The sequence below is a fragment of the Carcharodon carcharias genome, chromosome 9 (assembly GCF_017639515.1).
Source record: "Carcharodon carcharias isolate sCarCar2 chromosome 9, sCarCar2.pri, whole genome shotgun sequence".
Lineage (NCBI taxonomy): Eukaryota > Metazoa > Chordata > Chondrichthyes > Lamniformes > Lamnidae > Carcharodon > Carcharodon carcharias.
In genome coordinates this window covers 46,088,851-46,103,842 of record NC_054475.1, presented here as the reverse complement: position 1 = coordinate 46,103,842, position 14,992 = coordinate 46,088,851, and the positions used below count along the sequence as shown (strand labels likewise).

The 14,992-nt window shown below is 41.7% G+C and overlaps 1 protein-coding gene across 9 annotated transcripts in view; it reads left to right on the top strand.

Annotated features, from left to right (window-relative positions):
* anks1ab (ankyrin repeat and sterile alpha motif domain containing 1Ab) overlaps positions 1-14,992 on the top strand; it is a 484,507-nt gene that overhangs the window by 262,661 nt on the left and 206,854 nt on the right. For all 9 annotated transcript variants that reach the window (XM_041195093.1, XM_041195098.1, XM_041195102.1 and 6 more), the window contains 2 exons: positions 2,213-2,286; positions 4,016-4,139. In XM_041195093.1, coding sequence (XP_041051027.1) covers positions 2,213-2,286; positions 4,016-4,139 — 198 coding nt within the window. The remainder of the gene's footprint in view (positions 1-2,212; positions 2,287-4,015; positions 4,140-14,992) is intronic.

The window sequence follows — 14,992 nt, the reverse complement described above, 5'->3', positions numbered from 1 at the left end:
CATATGGATATAAAATGACATATTAACACTTAGAAACCAAATAGGGAATTCAGAAGAAACTTCTTTATGCAGGAAATTGTAAGAATGTGGGAGAGGAACTTAAAGCAACAACAAAAAAAGTCGGCATTCATTCCGTAGGGATCGTTCCCTCTGGGACACCCTGGTCCACTCCTCCATCACCCCCTACTCCTCAACCCCCACCTGTGGCATCTCCCCATGCCCACGCAAAAGATGTAACACCTGCCCCTTCACTTCCTCTCTCCTCACCGTCCAAGGGCCCAAACACTCCTTTCAAGTGAAGCAGCATTTCACTTGCATTTCCCCCAACTTAGTCTACTGTATTCGTTGCTCCCAATGCAGTCTCCTCTACATTGGAGAGACCAAACGTAAACTGGGCAACCGCTTTGCAGAACCGCTTTGGTCTGTCCGCAAGAATGACCCAAACCTCCCTGACGCTTGCCATTTTAACACTCCACCCTGCTCTCTTGCCCACATGTCTGTCCTTGGCTTGCTGCATTGTTCCAGTGAAGCCCAACGCAAAGTGGAGGAACAGCATCTCATCTTCCGACTAGGCACTTTACAGCCTTCCGGACTGAATATTGAATTCAACAACTTTAGGTCTTGAACTTCCTCCTCCATCCCCACCCCCTTTCTGTTTCTTCCCCCTTCCTTTTGTTTTTTCCAATAAATTATATAGATTTTTCTTTTCCCACCTATTTCCATTATTTTTAAATATTCTTAAATCTTTTATGCTCCCCCACCCCCACTAGAGCTATACCTTGAGTGCCCTACCATCCATTCTTAATTAGCACATTCATTTAGATAATATCACCAACTTCAACACCTATGTGTTCTTTTGTTCTTTGGTCTGTGACATCTTTTGATGATCTGCTTCTATCACTGCTTGCTTGTCCCTACAACCACACCAACCCCCTCCACTTCTCTCCCCCAACCCAACACCGCCCCCCTCCCCCCCCCCCCACACACACACACACACACACACCTTAAACCAGCTTATATTTCACCCCTTCCTTGGATTCACCTAGTTCTGTTGAAGGGTCTTGAGGACTCGAAACGTCAACTCTTTTCTTCTCCGCCGATGCTGCCAGACCTGCTGAGTTTTTCCAGGTAATTCTGTTTTTGTTGTCTACAAAAAAAGGTTGTCTGGGAAGAAAGAACAATGCATTTTCACAATATGTAAGGGTATTTCCTGGCAATATTAATACAATAAAAGAAAAGCTTTTAAAATTTAAAAAAAAGAAAATGCTGGAAATAATCAGATCTGGCAGCATCTGTGGAAAGAGAAACAGAGTTAACATGTCAGATTGATGATCTTCCATCAGTTCTAATTGATCTGAAATATGGGACTGAATAATACAGGGGGTGAGGGGAGAGGGGCGGTGTGGGCCAATGAGGGCCGAGTAGGACTTCCGCCTCTCATTGGGGAGGACGCCCCACCATCTGGAGCTGCCGACCAATTAGATTGGCCGGCAGCACCATGAAGTTGTCAGTGGCCACAGCTGGGACAGCAGGAGAATAAGATGATGAATCCCTGGAGCAGCTAAGTCTTGGGCTGGGAGAGTTTGGGTAGGTTAGTGAGAGGGGTGGGGGTGTGGGGGGTGGGGTTAAAGGAGGGAGTGGGTAGGAAGGAAGGGGGGTAGGTTTGACCTAATGGGGGCTGCCCCACAATCAGAAAAGGGCAGTCCCCAGAGAGCAACACACCCTGTCCCCTTCCTGTCCTTCAAGCGCTTGAGGTAAAAAAAAATTGGGCATTGCGCTCCTGCCCTGCTGCCCATGTCAAGTGTTCTTTGGCATGGGCAACATATTATCAGAGACAATTGACTTGATGATAAGCCGAACTGACCCTTAATTGTTCATTTAAATAGGGTGGGCGGGCTGTCAATTTTGGCGCCCGGCCACCCCCCCTCAGGTATTATGGGGGTGAGCTAGGGGTGGATGGGAAGGTGGTGAGATGCGTGCCCACCATATTTCATGTGCCCACCCTCCCTGTTTTACATTCCCCCAACCCAAATGGGAAATACGCCTGCTGGGTACATGTAAAATGCAGCCAATTAACTGTGTTTCTCCCTCCACAGTTGCTGCCAGACTTGCGGAGTATTCCCAGCATTTTCTGTTATTATTTCAGATTTTGAGCATTTGCAGTGTTCTGCTTTCTGAAAAGAAAAACTTTTGTCTGATTCTGTTCTTACAGATGAGAAGGCTGGTTCTGCTTTGACATCCTCTGAATTGGCAACCAAACCTGGTCGGAACCTCATCTCACCTCAGGTTAGTAAAAAGGAGTAGGATGGCACTGCAAACAGCTGCTGTGTGACATGTTGCAATTGGAATTACTTCTCCAAGTAAGCTCTTTAGGAAGTATATACTGTAGCATGAATGTAGTATATCGATAGACAATTAATAATGTATGATTGAGAGCCAGGTATAGATTGCAAGCAGGACTTTTCTTTACGCATTCTGGCAGTCACTGGCAAGTAATTGTTGCCCACCCCTCATTGCCTGTGAGAGCACTTTAAGAGTCAGCCACATTTGCTGTAGGTCACGAGTTGCATGTAGGCCAGACTTGTTCAGGACAGCAGATTTCCTTCCTTATCAGATAGATTTTTGCAACAATTGATGATAGTTTCATGGTGACCATTGTCAATTCTAGCTTTCAATTCAGATTTTTTTCAATTAGCTGCCATGGTGGGAATTGAACCAGTGTCCCCAGAGCATCAGTCTGTACCTCTCGATTAATAGTCCAGTGACGTAACCACTATGCCATCGTCTCCCCCACCCCCGGCCCCATTCATTCCGATTTTAAACCATGGGTTTCAAGTAGATTTAGCAAATGAGTTTTCATTTGTAAAAGTTTATCTAGTTAAAATTATACATATTTGTACTTTTTATTTGCAACAAAACCACGTTTCTTGTGTGCAGCGTACTTGGAAATGAGACAAAATCTTGTTAATATGTCTTTCTGACTTGCTGCTTTTTGAACTGATTTGAACTAGTCTTTTTTTGATCACTTTCTTGGACAGCAGAGTAACAATTGTTACAGCACAGAAGGAAGCCATTCAGCCACAGCAATGCACCTGATGCCGTTTGCAGCCTTTTCCCTGTACCCTGCACATTCTTTCTTTTCAGTTAATGATCCAATTCTCTCTTAAATGCCTCGATTGAACCTGCCTCCACTACACTGCCAGGCAGTGCATTCCAGATCTTAACCTCCTGCTGCATGAAAAAACTATTCCAATGTTTCCATTGCTTCTTTGGCCAGTTACCTTAAAGCTGTGACACCTCATTCTCACCCCTTCCACCAGTGGAAAAAGTTTTTCCCTATCTACTCTGTCCAGACCAGTCATGATTTTTGAATACCTCTATCAAATCACCTCTCAACCTTCTCTTCACCAAGGAAAATGGTAATTCTGTTGAATCTTTTCTGCACTCTCTCCAATAGCTTCACATCTTTCCTAAAGTGTGGTGCCCGGAAATGGATGCAATGCTCCAGTTGAGGCTGAACTGGTGTTTTATACTAGTTTTACATAACTTCCTTGCTCTTGCACTCTATGCCTCAGTTAAGTTTTTTTCCTCATCTCCTTAAAAAGTGTGCAGACCTCCTCCTGTGCTGTAACAGTTCTGTGATTTGTTTCAGTATTTAGATTATAAGCAAATTATATTAAAAAGTCATTATTTTTGTGCCTTTATAAGATGATTTCTTTTCCTTCGCTAATTTCTTTTGGGCCATCTACAATCAAGCAGCTTATTTCAAATTTACTGTTTATTGTTGGCACCCCACGAGAAAGTGCATTAGTGTGGCCTAGGACAGCCATGCACTTCCCAACCTAGAAGCTGAGCAACTGTGGCACCTCTCTATTGTATTGCAACTAAGTTCAGGAGCTCAGAAAAATGGTAGAATCTGGTCTGTAATCTACTGTAACATGCATGTCATATTTTATGTACAGACAAATGTGCTACTGAGAATGCGGTGAGATAAAACTTTCTTTTTTCACTGCAGGTTACAACTTTGCTTGCACCTAATACCAATTATTCAGTCAGGAATCAAGAGACCAACCTGATATCTAACAGTAAACCAAACCTTGCACTCAACCTTAAGTTGCCATCTATTATGGTTACCCCAGGTATGCTGATGGTTTATGCACTATTGAAGATGAGGCAATTTAATGACATGAAGAGCCGCATTGTTATTAAAGTTCAATGATGGGTCTGTGAAATTTACGTATTATGGTTACCTGAATTGTGAAAAATCTCAGAAGTACAGTTACAAATTTGTTCCTTCTAACCTTGTATGTCCTTTTGAACTATTTATAATGGAATGCTGTATTAATGGTCACTCTTCATCAGGAGCAGTAATTGTGATGGAACATTGAGATGATTTTAAAAGGATTGCGTGCAAGAGTATTGTCACAACATTAAAGTGTGTTAGTTCATGCAGGATTTTTCCTATAATGTGCAAATATGCTAGATAAGTATTGTTATACTGCAGATTCAAATGTTAACAGATCGGGAGCCAGTTTAGATCAACAAGCACAGGAATGATGATATGAAATAGAATACAGGCCGTGTATAGCTAGAAACAAATAATAACCACGAAAGTTGTATGATTAACTGATAATTATCACTAAATACAGAGTATGGAAAAAATGAAGTTGAGCAGTATTTTACTATACTTACAAAATCATAGCACACAACGTGATACAATTAGGGTGCATTTTTCCCCCTTCTACAAAAATTTCTACTGAAACGTGTGCCGCATCTTTTAACATGAGACAACCAGCCAGCATTTCAAGACCTTGACATTGCAAATAATCTGCTCATTGAACCAGTATAGTGACTTTGTCCAATGAGTAGTTGAACCTCATAGATTAAGAAGATCCCCAAGGTTAGGGCCCCAACATTCTCGCTTTTGACGAGCATTTACAGTAACAGTGCTGCTGCTGGCGAGTTGGGAGAAAATATCCTTTTATGCATGTTCCCTGCAGGTATGGTACCCTGAATGTCACGACTTGCAGCCAATTTGTGATGTCTAGGCCCCACTGATCAATCTGCTGTTTGGAACTTCTCATTTGGTAGCTGAAATCGCACCCACCAATGATGGCACAAAAAAATTCAGGCATGGGCAATAGGGCAGAATTGGAGGTGCTCAGAGGGTTTGGGGATTGGAGGAGGTTACAGAGATAGGGAGGGATTTGGAAACAAGGATAAAAACTTAGATTCAGTTGTTGCCAGACCAGGAGCCAATTTAGAGCAACAAGCACAGGGATGATGGTGTGAATTAGAATACAGGCAGCAGAGTTTTAGATGATCTCGGGGTAACACAAACTGAGGAGGGCAGGAGAGCGAAACAACAGCTAGGGGGCGGCAAAATCTTGTCGGCCTCTGAAATGAGCTGTTGTATAATGTGTTTTTTATAGGAGTTGGGCATGTTTTAGTGTTGCTTCTTGAAGTCTATGCTTCGTAAAGTGAGGGAAGTTGTTGCTTTTTGCTCTTTTTGTCTCCCTAATGACACCATTTTAACAAATAGCTACTACTACTACTTCGCTCCAGATCTCATTACAGCCTTGGTCCAAAGAGAAGAACTGAATTCCACAATTGAGGTGAGGATAACTGCCCTTAACATCAAGGCAGCATTTGACCAAATGTGGCACCAAGGAGCCCTAGAAAAATTGAAGCCAATGAGATCGAGGAAGAAAAATCTTCCACTGGTTGGAGTCATAACTAGCACAAAGGGAGGTGGTTGTGGTTGTTGGAGACTAATCATCTCAGCCTAGGACATCACTGTGGGACTTGCTGAGGGTAGTGTCTTAGACCCAACCATCTTTAGCTGCTTCATCAATGACCTTTCCTCCATCATAAAGTCAGAAAGGTAGATCTTTGCTGATATTACACAATGTTCAGCACCATTCATGACTTCTCAGATACTGAAGCAGTCCACACCCGCATGCAGCAAGCACTGAAGGACATTCACTGATAAGTAGCAAATGACATTCATGCCTCATAAGTGCCAGGCAATGACCATCACTAATAAGAGAAAATCTAACCATCCCCACTTGACGTTCAAGGCATTACCATTACTAACCCCCAGAGTGCCCCCCCACCCCCAACTAGCAACATCCTAGGGGGTCACCAGTGACCAGAAACTTAACTGGGGCAGCCATATACATCCAGTGGCTGCAAGTGCAGGTCAAAGGCTGTGAATTTGAGGCAGTAACACACCACCTGATTCCCACAAAGCCTGTCTACCGTCTACAAGGTGCAAGTCAAGAGTGTAATGAAGTACTCTCTACTTGCCTGGATGATTGCAGCTCCAACAGACAAGAAGCTTGACATGCATCCAAGACATAGTAGCCACCTTGATCATCACCCTATCCTGCACCTTAAACATTCATTCCTGCCATTACTGGCATACAGTAGCAGCAGTGTGTGCCATTTACAGAATGCAGTACAGCAACTTGTCAAGACTCCTTCAATAGCACTGTCCAAACCTGTGACCTCGACCACCTAGAAGAAAGGGGCAGCAGATACTTGGGGATGCCGCCACCTGCAAGTTCCCCTCCAAGCCACACACCATTCTGACTTGGAAATATCTTGCTATTCCTTCACTGTTGCTGGGTCAAAATCCTGGAACTCCCCACCACATGGTGTGCAATGGTTCAAGGTGATTCACCCCCACCTTTGCTAGGGCAATTGGAGTTGGAGAATAAATTCTGACCTTGCCAGAAACACACTCATGCGAAAAATGAATTGTAAAAAACCCTGATCTAGTCTTTGCACTTTAACCTGAAAGCTGTCAAAATCTCAACACGGGAAATAAATAGGACCAGATGAGATGCATCCAAGGGTACTGAAGGAAGTGAGAGTGGAAATTCCAGAGGAAGTAATGATGATCTTCCACTCTTCCTTAGATGCAGAATGGTGCCAGAGGACCAGAGAATTGTGAATATTACACCCTTGTTCAAAAAGGGGTGCAAGGATAAAGCCAGCAACTACAGACCTGTCAGTTTGACCTCAGTGGTAGGGAAACTATAGTTGGGACAAAATCAATAGTCACTTAGACAAATGTAGATTAATTAAGGAAAGCCAACATGGATTCGTTAAGGGAAAATCACATTTAACTAACTTGCTGGAGTAACAGAGGAGGTAACAGATAAGGTTAATAAGGGCAGTGCTGTTGATGTGGTATATATGGATTTTCAAAAGGCATTTGATACAGTGTCACACAACAGACTTGTGAGCAAAATTCTGGCTCATGGAATAAAAGGGAAAGTGCACTTGGATAAGAAATTGGCTGAGTGACAGGATGCAGAGAATAGCGATAACTACAATCTGAAACTATGGTCCCAAATCTAAACAAAGGAAACTACGAAAGTATGTAGCGTGCATTGGCTAAGGTGGATAGGCAATGGCTACTATTTACGGAACAAATGTATGCATTCCAACAGTTGTACATTCCTTTCTGGCACAAAAACACAAAAGGAAAAGTGGCCCAACCATGGCTAATAAAAGAAATTAAGGATAGTATTAGATCCAAAGAGGAGTTATATAAAGTTGCTAGAAAAAGTAACAAGCCTGAGGTTTGGGAACAGTTTAAAATTCAGCAAAGGAAGACCAAGAGATTGATTAAGAGGGGAAAAATAGAGTGTGAGAGTAAACTTACAAAGAACATAAAAGTGGACTGTAAAAGCTTCTATAAGTATGTAAAAAGAAAAAGATTAGTGAAGACAAATGTAGGTCCCTTACAGTCCAAAATGGGAGAGTTTATAACAGAGAACAAGGAAATGGCAGAGCAATTAAATAACTACTTTAGTTCTGTCTTCGTGGAGGAAGACACAAATAATTCCCAGAAATGCTAAGGAACCAAGGGTCTAGTGTGAAGGAGGAATTGAAGGAAATTAATATTATTTAAAAACACCATTGCTGGAGGAATTAATGGTACTGAAAGCCAATAAATCCTCAGGCCCAGATAATCTACATTCCAGGGTACTAAAGGAGGTGGCCGTGGAAATAGTGGATGCGTTGGTTGTCATCTTCCAAAATTCTGTAGATCCTGGAACAGTTCTGACAGATTGGAGGGTGGCAAATATAACCCCGCTATTTAAAAAAGGGGGAGAGTGAAAACAGGGAATTACTGACTGTTTAGCCTATCAGTAATAGGGAACATACTAAAGTCCATTATAAAGGATGTGATAACAGCACACTTAGGAAATATCAATGGGATTAGACAAAGTCAACGTGGATTTATGAAAGGGAAATCATGTTTGACAAACCTACTGGAGTTTTTTGAGAATGTAACTAGCAGTATAGTTAAGGGAGATCCAGTGAATGTGGTGTATTTGGATTTTCAGAAAGATTTTGATAAAGTCCCACATAAGAAGTTAGTGTGCAAAATTAAAGCACATGGGGTTAGGGGTAACATATTAGCGTGGATTGAGAATTGGTTAGCAGACAGGAAACGGAGAGTAGGAATAAATGGGTCTTTTTTTGAAGTAGCAGGTAGTGACTAGTGGGGTGCCACAGGAATCAGTGCTTGGGCCCCAGCTATTCACAGTATATATCAATGATTTGTATGAGGGAACAAAATGTAATATTTCCAAGTTTGCTGACGACACAAAACTTGGTGGGAGTGATTGGTGAAGATGATGTTAAGAGGCTTCAAGGCAATTTAGACAGGTTGAGCGAATGAGCAAATACATGGCAGATGCAGTACAACGTGGATAAGCGTGAAGTTATCCACTTGGGTAGGAAAAACAATGGAGTATTATTTAAATAGTGATAGATTGGAAAATCATGAATAGTGATAGATTGGAAAATCATGATGTACAAAAGGGGTTTGGGTGTTCTTGTACACAGTCACTGAGAGCAACCATGCAGATGCAGCAAGCAGCTAAGAAGGCAAATGGTATGTTGGCCTTCATTGCAAGAGGACTTGTACAGGAGCAAGGATGTCTTACAGGGCCTTGGTGAGACCACACCTGGAGTATTGTGTGCAGTTTTGCTCTCCTTACCTAAGATAGGATACACTTGCCATAGATGGAGTGCAGCAAAGGTTCAGCCGACAGATTCCTGGGATGGCAGGATTGTCGTATGAGGAGAGATTGGGCCAACTAAGTCTGTATTCACTGGAATTTAGAAGAATGAGAGGGGATCTCAATAAAGCGTATAAAATGTTGATAGGGCTGGACAGACTGGATGCAGGGATGATATTTCCTCTAGCTGGGTGGTCTAGAACAAGGGGTCACACTCTCAGGATATGGGGCAGATCATTTAGTATTGAGATGAGGAGAAACTCCTCTCAGAGGGTAGTGAACTTGTGGAATTCTCTACCATAGAAGGCTGCGGAGGCCAAGTCACTGAATATACTTAAGAAGGAAATAGATTTCTAGACTCTAAAAGCGTCAAGGGGAATGGGAAGAAAGTGGGAGCATGGCGTTGAGATAGAGGATCAGCCATGATCACGCTGAATGGTGGAACAGGCTCGAAGGGACAGATGACCTATTCCTCCTATTTTCTATGTTTCTACATTTGTAGTGGAGTTCCCCAGGGTCAGTGTTGGGACCCTTGCACTTCCTGATATATATCGATGGCCTAGACTGTGGTGTTCAGTACATGATTTCAAAATTTGCATATGATACAAAGCTTGGAAACATTATCAACTGTGATGAGGATGGTCGTGAACTTCAAAAGGACATAGAAATGTTGGTGGATTGGGCAGACAAGTGGCAGATGAAGTTCATGCAGAGAAGTGTCAGGTGATTCATTTTGGCAGGAAGAATGTGGAAAGCCTGTATAAAATAAAGGATGTGCAGGAACAGGGGGACCTTGGTGTATATGTACATAAGTCATTGAAGATGGCAGGGCATGTTGACAGAGCAGTTAATAAGGCATATAGCATCTTAGGCTTTATTAATAGGGGCATTTAGTACAAGAGTAAGGAGGGCATGTTGTATTTGTATGAGACACTAGTTAGGCCTCACTGGAGTACTGCGTCCAGTTCTGGGCACATTACTTGAGGAAGGATGTGAAGGCATTGGAGAGAGTACAGAGGAGATTCACAAGAATGATTCCAGAGATAAAGAACTGTAGCTATGAGGATAGATTAGAGAGGTTGGGACATTTTTCCTTGGAGCACAGGAGGCTGAGGGGAGACTTGATAGCGGCATTCAAGATCCTGAGGGATATGAACAGAGTAAATAGTCAGAAACCTCCCGCCATCAGGAGACCATCAAGAACTAGAGGGCACAGATTGAAAATAATTGGCAAAAGGAGTAAAAGTGTTGTGAGGAAAAACTTTTTCATCAGAGGGTGAACTTCCTGAGAGGGTGGTGGAGGCAGGTTTGACCGAAGTATTCAAAAGGGAATTAGATTGCTATCTGAAAAGACAGAATGTGCAAGGTCATGAGGATAAGGCAGGGGAGTGGGACTAGGTAGAATGCTCTTTCAGAGAGCTAGTGTAGACTCTGGGCCTAATGGCTTCCTGCACTAAAGATTCTGTGAAGATTCTCAGTAATCAGTTTTACATTTTTCCTCCTGCCATCAATTCCATCGCTGCTGTTACCTTCTTCATTTTCTTGTCTGACCTTAGGGTTGAAATGCACATGATTTGCTGGCTCAAAAGCTCTTTTGGCCCCTCTGGTTGCCATTTTGGCTTCGCATATTTAAGCCTATAGTTAAGCCTATAGTTTTTGTTTGATATTAAGCCTATAGTTTTCTGTTTGACATTAAGTTGAGCATTGTTCCTCCACAGCTGATCTACTGTAAGGAATGTGCAAACTTGGTTTTGTTTTTGTGGGCTGCTTGGGAGCACGCAGGAGATTCTAATGGGCCACACATGACATCCAAATCTATGCTTCCATTAATTTTCATGTATCCTACTTCACATTCAAAACAATCTTGGTGTTTTGATTTTGGTTTTGCCCAACGATGAATTAGTAATCCTAAGGACAGTCTTTTCCAAACAGTGAAAATTTAAGATGATGAACTAGTGAGTAAGGAGTATAAGTGCAAATTGAGTTGTTGCTTTGATTTTGTGCGCTACGTTTTTGCCCATAGTTTAATCATCTCAGTGAGAGAAAGCAGTTTGGGCACTCCCAACAAAACAAAAACACCTTTTTTCCACCCCTGGAAATAAAGTCCCACACCCCTATTGGCAAAGTGCTTGTCAAATTATGCACCCTTGTTATAATCAGCAGGTCCATTGGAAGTTCTTTATTTGATCTTCAGGCCTTCATTGAAAGATCCATTGCATCTTCAAATCCCTTGATGTCCTTAATCTTGCCTATTCTCGGCAGTATTCTTGAGCTGCATGTTTCATCTTCATCTCCTCTTTAAGGAGAAATATTTGCATTATGAATCAGGCCTGTTAATACTATGATCATAAAACAGCTAAGCTTGAGGAGCAAGGGAGCCAATTGAGCTCCTTCCTGGCCCAAATGGAAATCACCACTGCAGCTGCTTTAATGGACCCAATGGAATAAGTAGTTTCATCTACAAGGTGCTGGAGAAGCAAACCTTCCTGGCTTCCTGGGTGTAATAATATATGAAATAACGTCACCTCAAAGAAATCGCTTAAGGACAGCAGACTGAAAAAATCTTCAAAACATAAAACATTTCATATGAATAAGTTTTTTGCCTTAAGTTTAGCCTAAAGGACAGTTCGTAATTTCTGCTACTAACCACATTTGGAGAAAATGTAATTAGTAGAAGACTAATTTAGTTGTGATGAATGGAGCATTGTGTAGTGTCTTATTTTGGATGTAAGTTGCAGGCGAAAATACAAATTTAGTCTTTGTACTGCTCTGTTGTTCAACTATGCTTATGACCTTTAAAAGATTTTCTTTGCTGCATAGCAGTTGTTGGCAGAGGCTTCTGCATTCCACTTGCAGCTTGCTTATTCTGTTGAAGGTTGGTTATACTATAAATCATCTTGAAGAGCAAGCAAGCAATGACAGTTGGAACTCCATGTGTTGACCTGAGAAATATCACAGCCAGCCTTCGAGAAGCAATGTCATCTCTTGAGCAGTTCAAGTCTATATTCACATTAGACTGAAAATCTCAGTGGTAATCCTGGATAATGAATAGGCTGCTCCAAAAGTGAAGGCATGTTGCAGTGAACTTGTTTTCCAGCATTACTGCTAACATTCTTTGAAATCAAATTTTAGAATCAAATGCTCAGTAGATGTAAGCTTTGGATGTCTTCAACATCTTATTTCCTGAAATGGTCTCTATAACCTCAGCTGAAAACTCAAAAAAGTGCTTGCAATATAATACCAAAACCATTCTGTCCTCTAGATCGTATAAGAACTATTTCTTAGGCAATTTTCCCTTTGCTTCTTTTTCCCCAGTTACCCAGCTAGTTTGACAAGTTAACCCTTTAAATAAAGATGGATTTTGAAACATTCAGGACTTTCATTCTAATTCTTGTGGCTAGTCAGAAGTCTACTATAGTGTTGAATAGAGAATGAAGAATATCTTTAAATGTACTTTTCATGTATAAAATTAGTAAATTACAGAATTGTTGTGGTGTGGAAGGAGGCCATTCAGCCCATCGTGTCTGCACTGGCTCTCATTTTAACTTAGTGCCTATCTTCTGCTTTTTCCTTGTAACCCTGCACATTGTTCCTATTTAAATAATTATCCAATGCCCTCTTGAATGCCTCAGTTGAACCTGCCTCCACTACACTTCCAGGCAGTGCATTCCAAACCCTAACTACTTGCTCTGTGAAAAAGTTTTTTCTCACCTCGCATTTGCTTCTTTTGCAAAACACTTTAAAACTGTGCCACCTGGTAATCAATCTGTTTACGAGCAGGAACAGTTCCTCCCTATCTACTCTGTCCAGACCCCTCATGATTTTGAAAACTTCTATCAAGTCTCCTCTTTGTTGCCTCCTCTCCAAGGACAACAGTCCCAACTTCTCCAATCTTTCCTCATAACTGAAGCGTCTCATCCCTGGAACCATTCTCGTAAACCTCTTCTACACTCTCTCCAACGCATTCACATCCTTCCTATAGTGTGTTACCCAGAACTGTCCACAATACTCCACCTGAGGTCTAACCAGTGTCCTATATAAGTTAATTATAGCCTCCCTGCTCTTGTATCCTATGCCCCTATTAATAAAGCCTAGAATACTGTATGCTTTAGAAACAGCTCTCTCTACCTGTCCTGCAACCTTTAATGACTTATGTACATATACACCCAGGTCTCTCTGCTCCTGCACAACCTTTAGAATAGTATCTTTTATTTTATACTGTCTCTCCATGTTCTTTGTACCAAAGTGTATCGCCTCACACTTCTTGGCATCGAACTTCATCTGCCACCTATCTGCCCACTCCACCAATGTGTCAATGTCCTTTTGAAGTTATACACTGTCCTCCTCACAGTTTACACTTCTCCCAAGTTTTGTGTTGTCCATAAACTTTGAAATTGTCCCCTGCACACCAAGATCTAGATCATTTATATATATCAGGAAAAGCAAAGGTCCCTATAACGACCCCTGGGGAACTCCACTACAAACCTTCTTCCAACCCAAAAAATACCCACTAACGATAACTCTCTGTTTCCTATCCCTCAGCCAATTTTGTATCTACATTGCTACTGCCCCTTATATTCCACAATCTATAACTTTTCTCACAAGTCTGTTGTGTGGCCCTGTATCAAACGCCTTTTGGAAGCCTATATACACCATATCAATGACTTTGATCTCATCAACCATCTCTGTTACCTCTTCAAAAAACTCCAGCTAGTTAGATTGACATGATTTTCCTTTAACAAATCCATGCTGACTCTTCCGAATCAATCCAAATTTTTTTCATGTGACTATTAATTCTATCCCGAATAATAGTTTCTAGACGTTTCCCCATCACCGAAATCAAACTGACTGGTCTGTAATTGCGGGGCAGATCTTTACGCCCTTGATCAAAAAAGGTTGTAATGTTTGCAGTTCTCCAGTCCCCCGGCATGTCCCCCGAATCCCGGGAACGTTGAAAGATTATTGCCAGTGCCTCTGCAATTTCCACTCTCACTTCCTTCAATATTCTTGAATGCATTTCATCCGGTCCGGGTGCCTACCAACTCTAAGGACCGACAGCTTATCCAATTTTAAACCCTTCTAGTGACTGAGTTTCCTCCCGTTACCAGGGCCTGGGCAGCATCTACCTCATAAGTAACGCCAGATGCAAAGAATTCATTTAACACCTCAGCCATGCCTCTTGCCTCAATGTGTAAATGCCCTTTTTGTCCCTACTCCTCCTTTTACCACCCTTGTACTATTGATGTGCTTATCGTATACCTTAACATTTCCTTTTATGTTAGCTGCCAGCCTTTTTTCATAATCCCTCTTTGCTTCTCGTATTTGCTTTAACACATCCCTTCTGAACCTTCTGTATTCAGCTTGGTTCTCTATTGTATTTGCTGAATGACACCTATTGTAAGCACACTTTTTCTTCTTTAATTTCTAACTTAAATGTCATGAAACTTGAAGAGTCTCCATTATTTTTGTGCATGTTGAACATCCATTATGGCTGCATTTAATAATTGGGAAGGTTAAGGATTTATTACCCAATCAGCGGTTCCAATTTAGAAGTTGCTGCTATGCTAAGATGTGAGAGCAATTACTGGGACTCATTGGGCAGACTGTGAATTTAAGAATATGGACAACATCAGTAATTCAGTATCTAAATCCACATTTCAAAGCAGGAATGACTTTGCTGTTGTCTGTTTTTGCCACCAGTTTTTATGGCTATGTGTCTATGTTTTGGATGAGATTCAACATGCAGGTATCAGTCATATCTAGCAGGGTCAGGGTGCAAAGGGAACTCAAACACTCCATTCTGAATCTCTTAATACTTCAGAAACGTTTGAAAGATTTTTCAACCTTCATAGATCATTTGTCCATGTGCCATTGCTTACTTGATTTACTGATGCAAGATTGTCCTTTAGGATTTTCTCTTGGTGGCTTGTTCAGGCTCTTCTATTTTC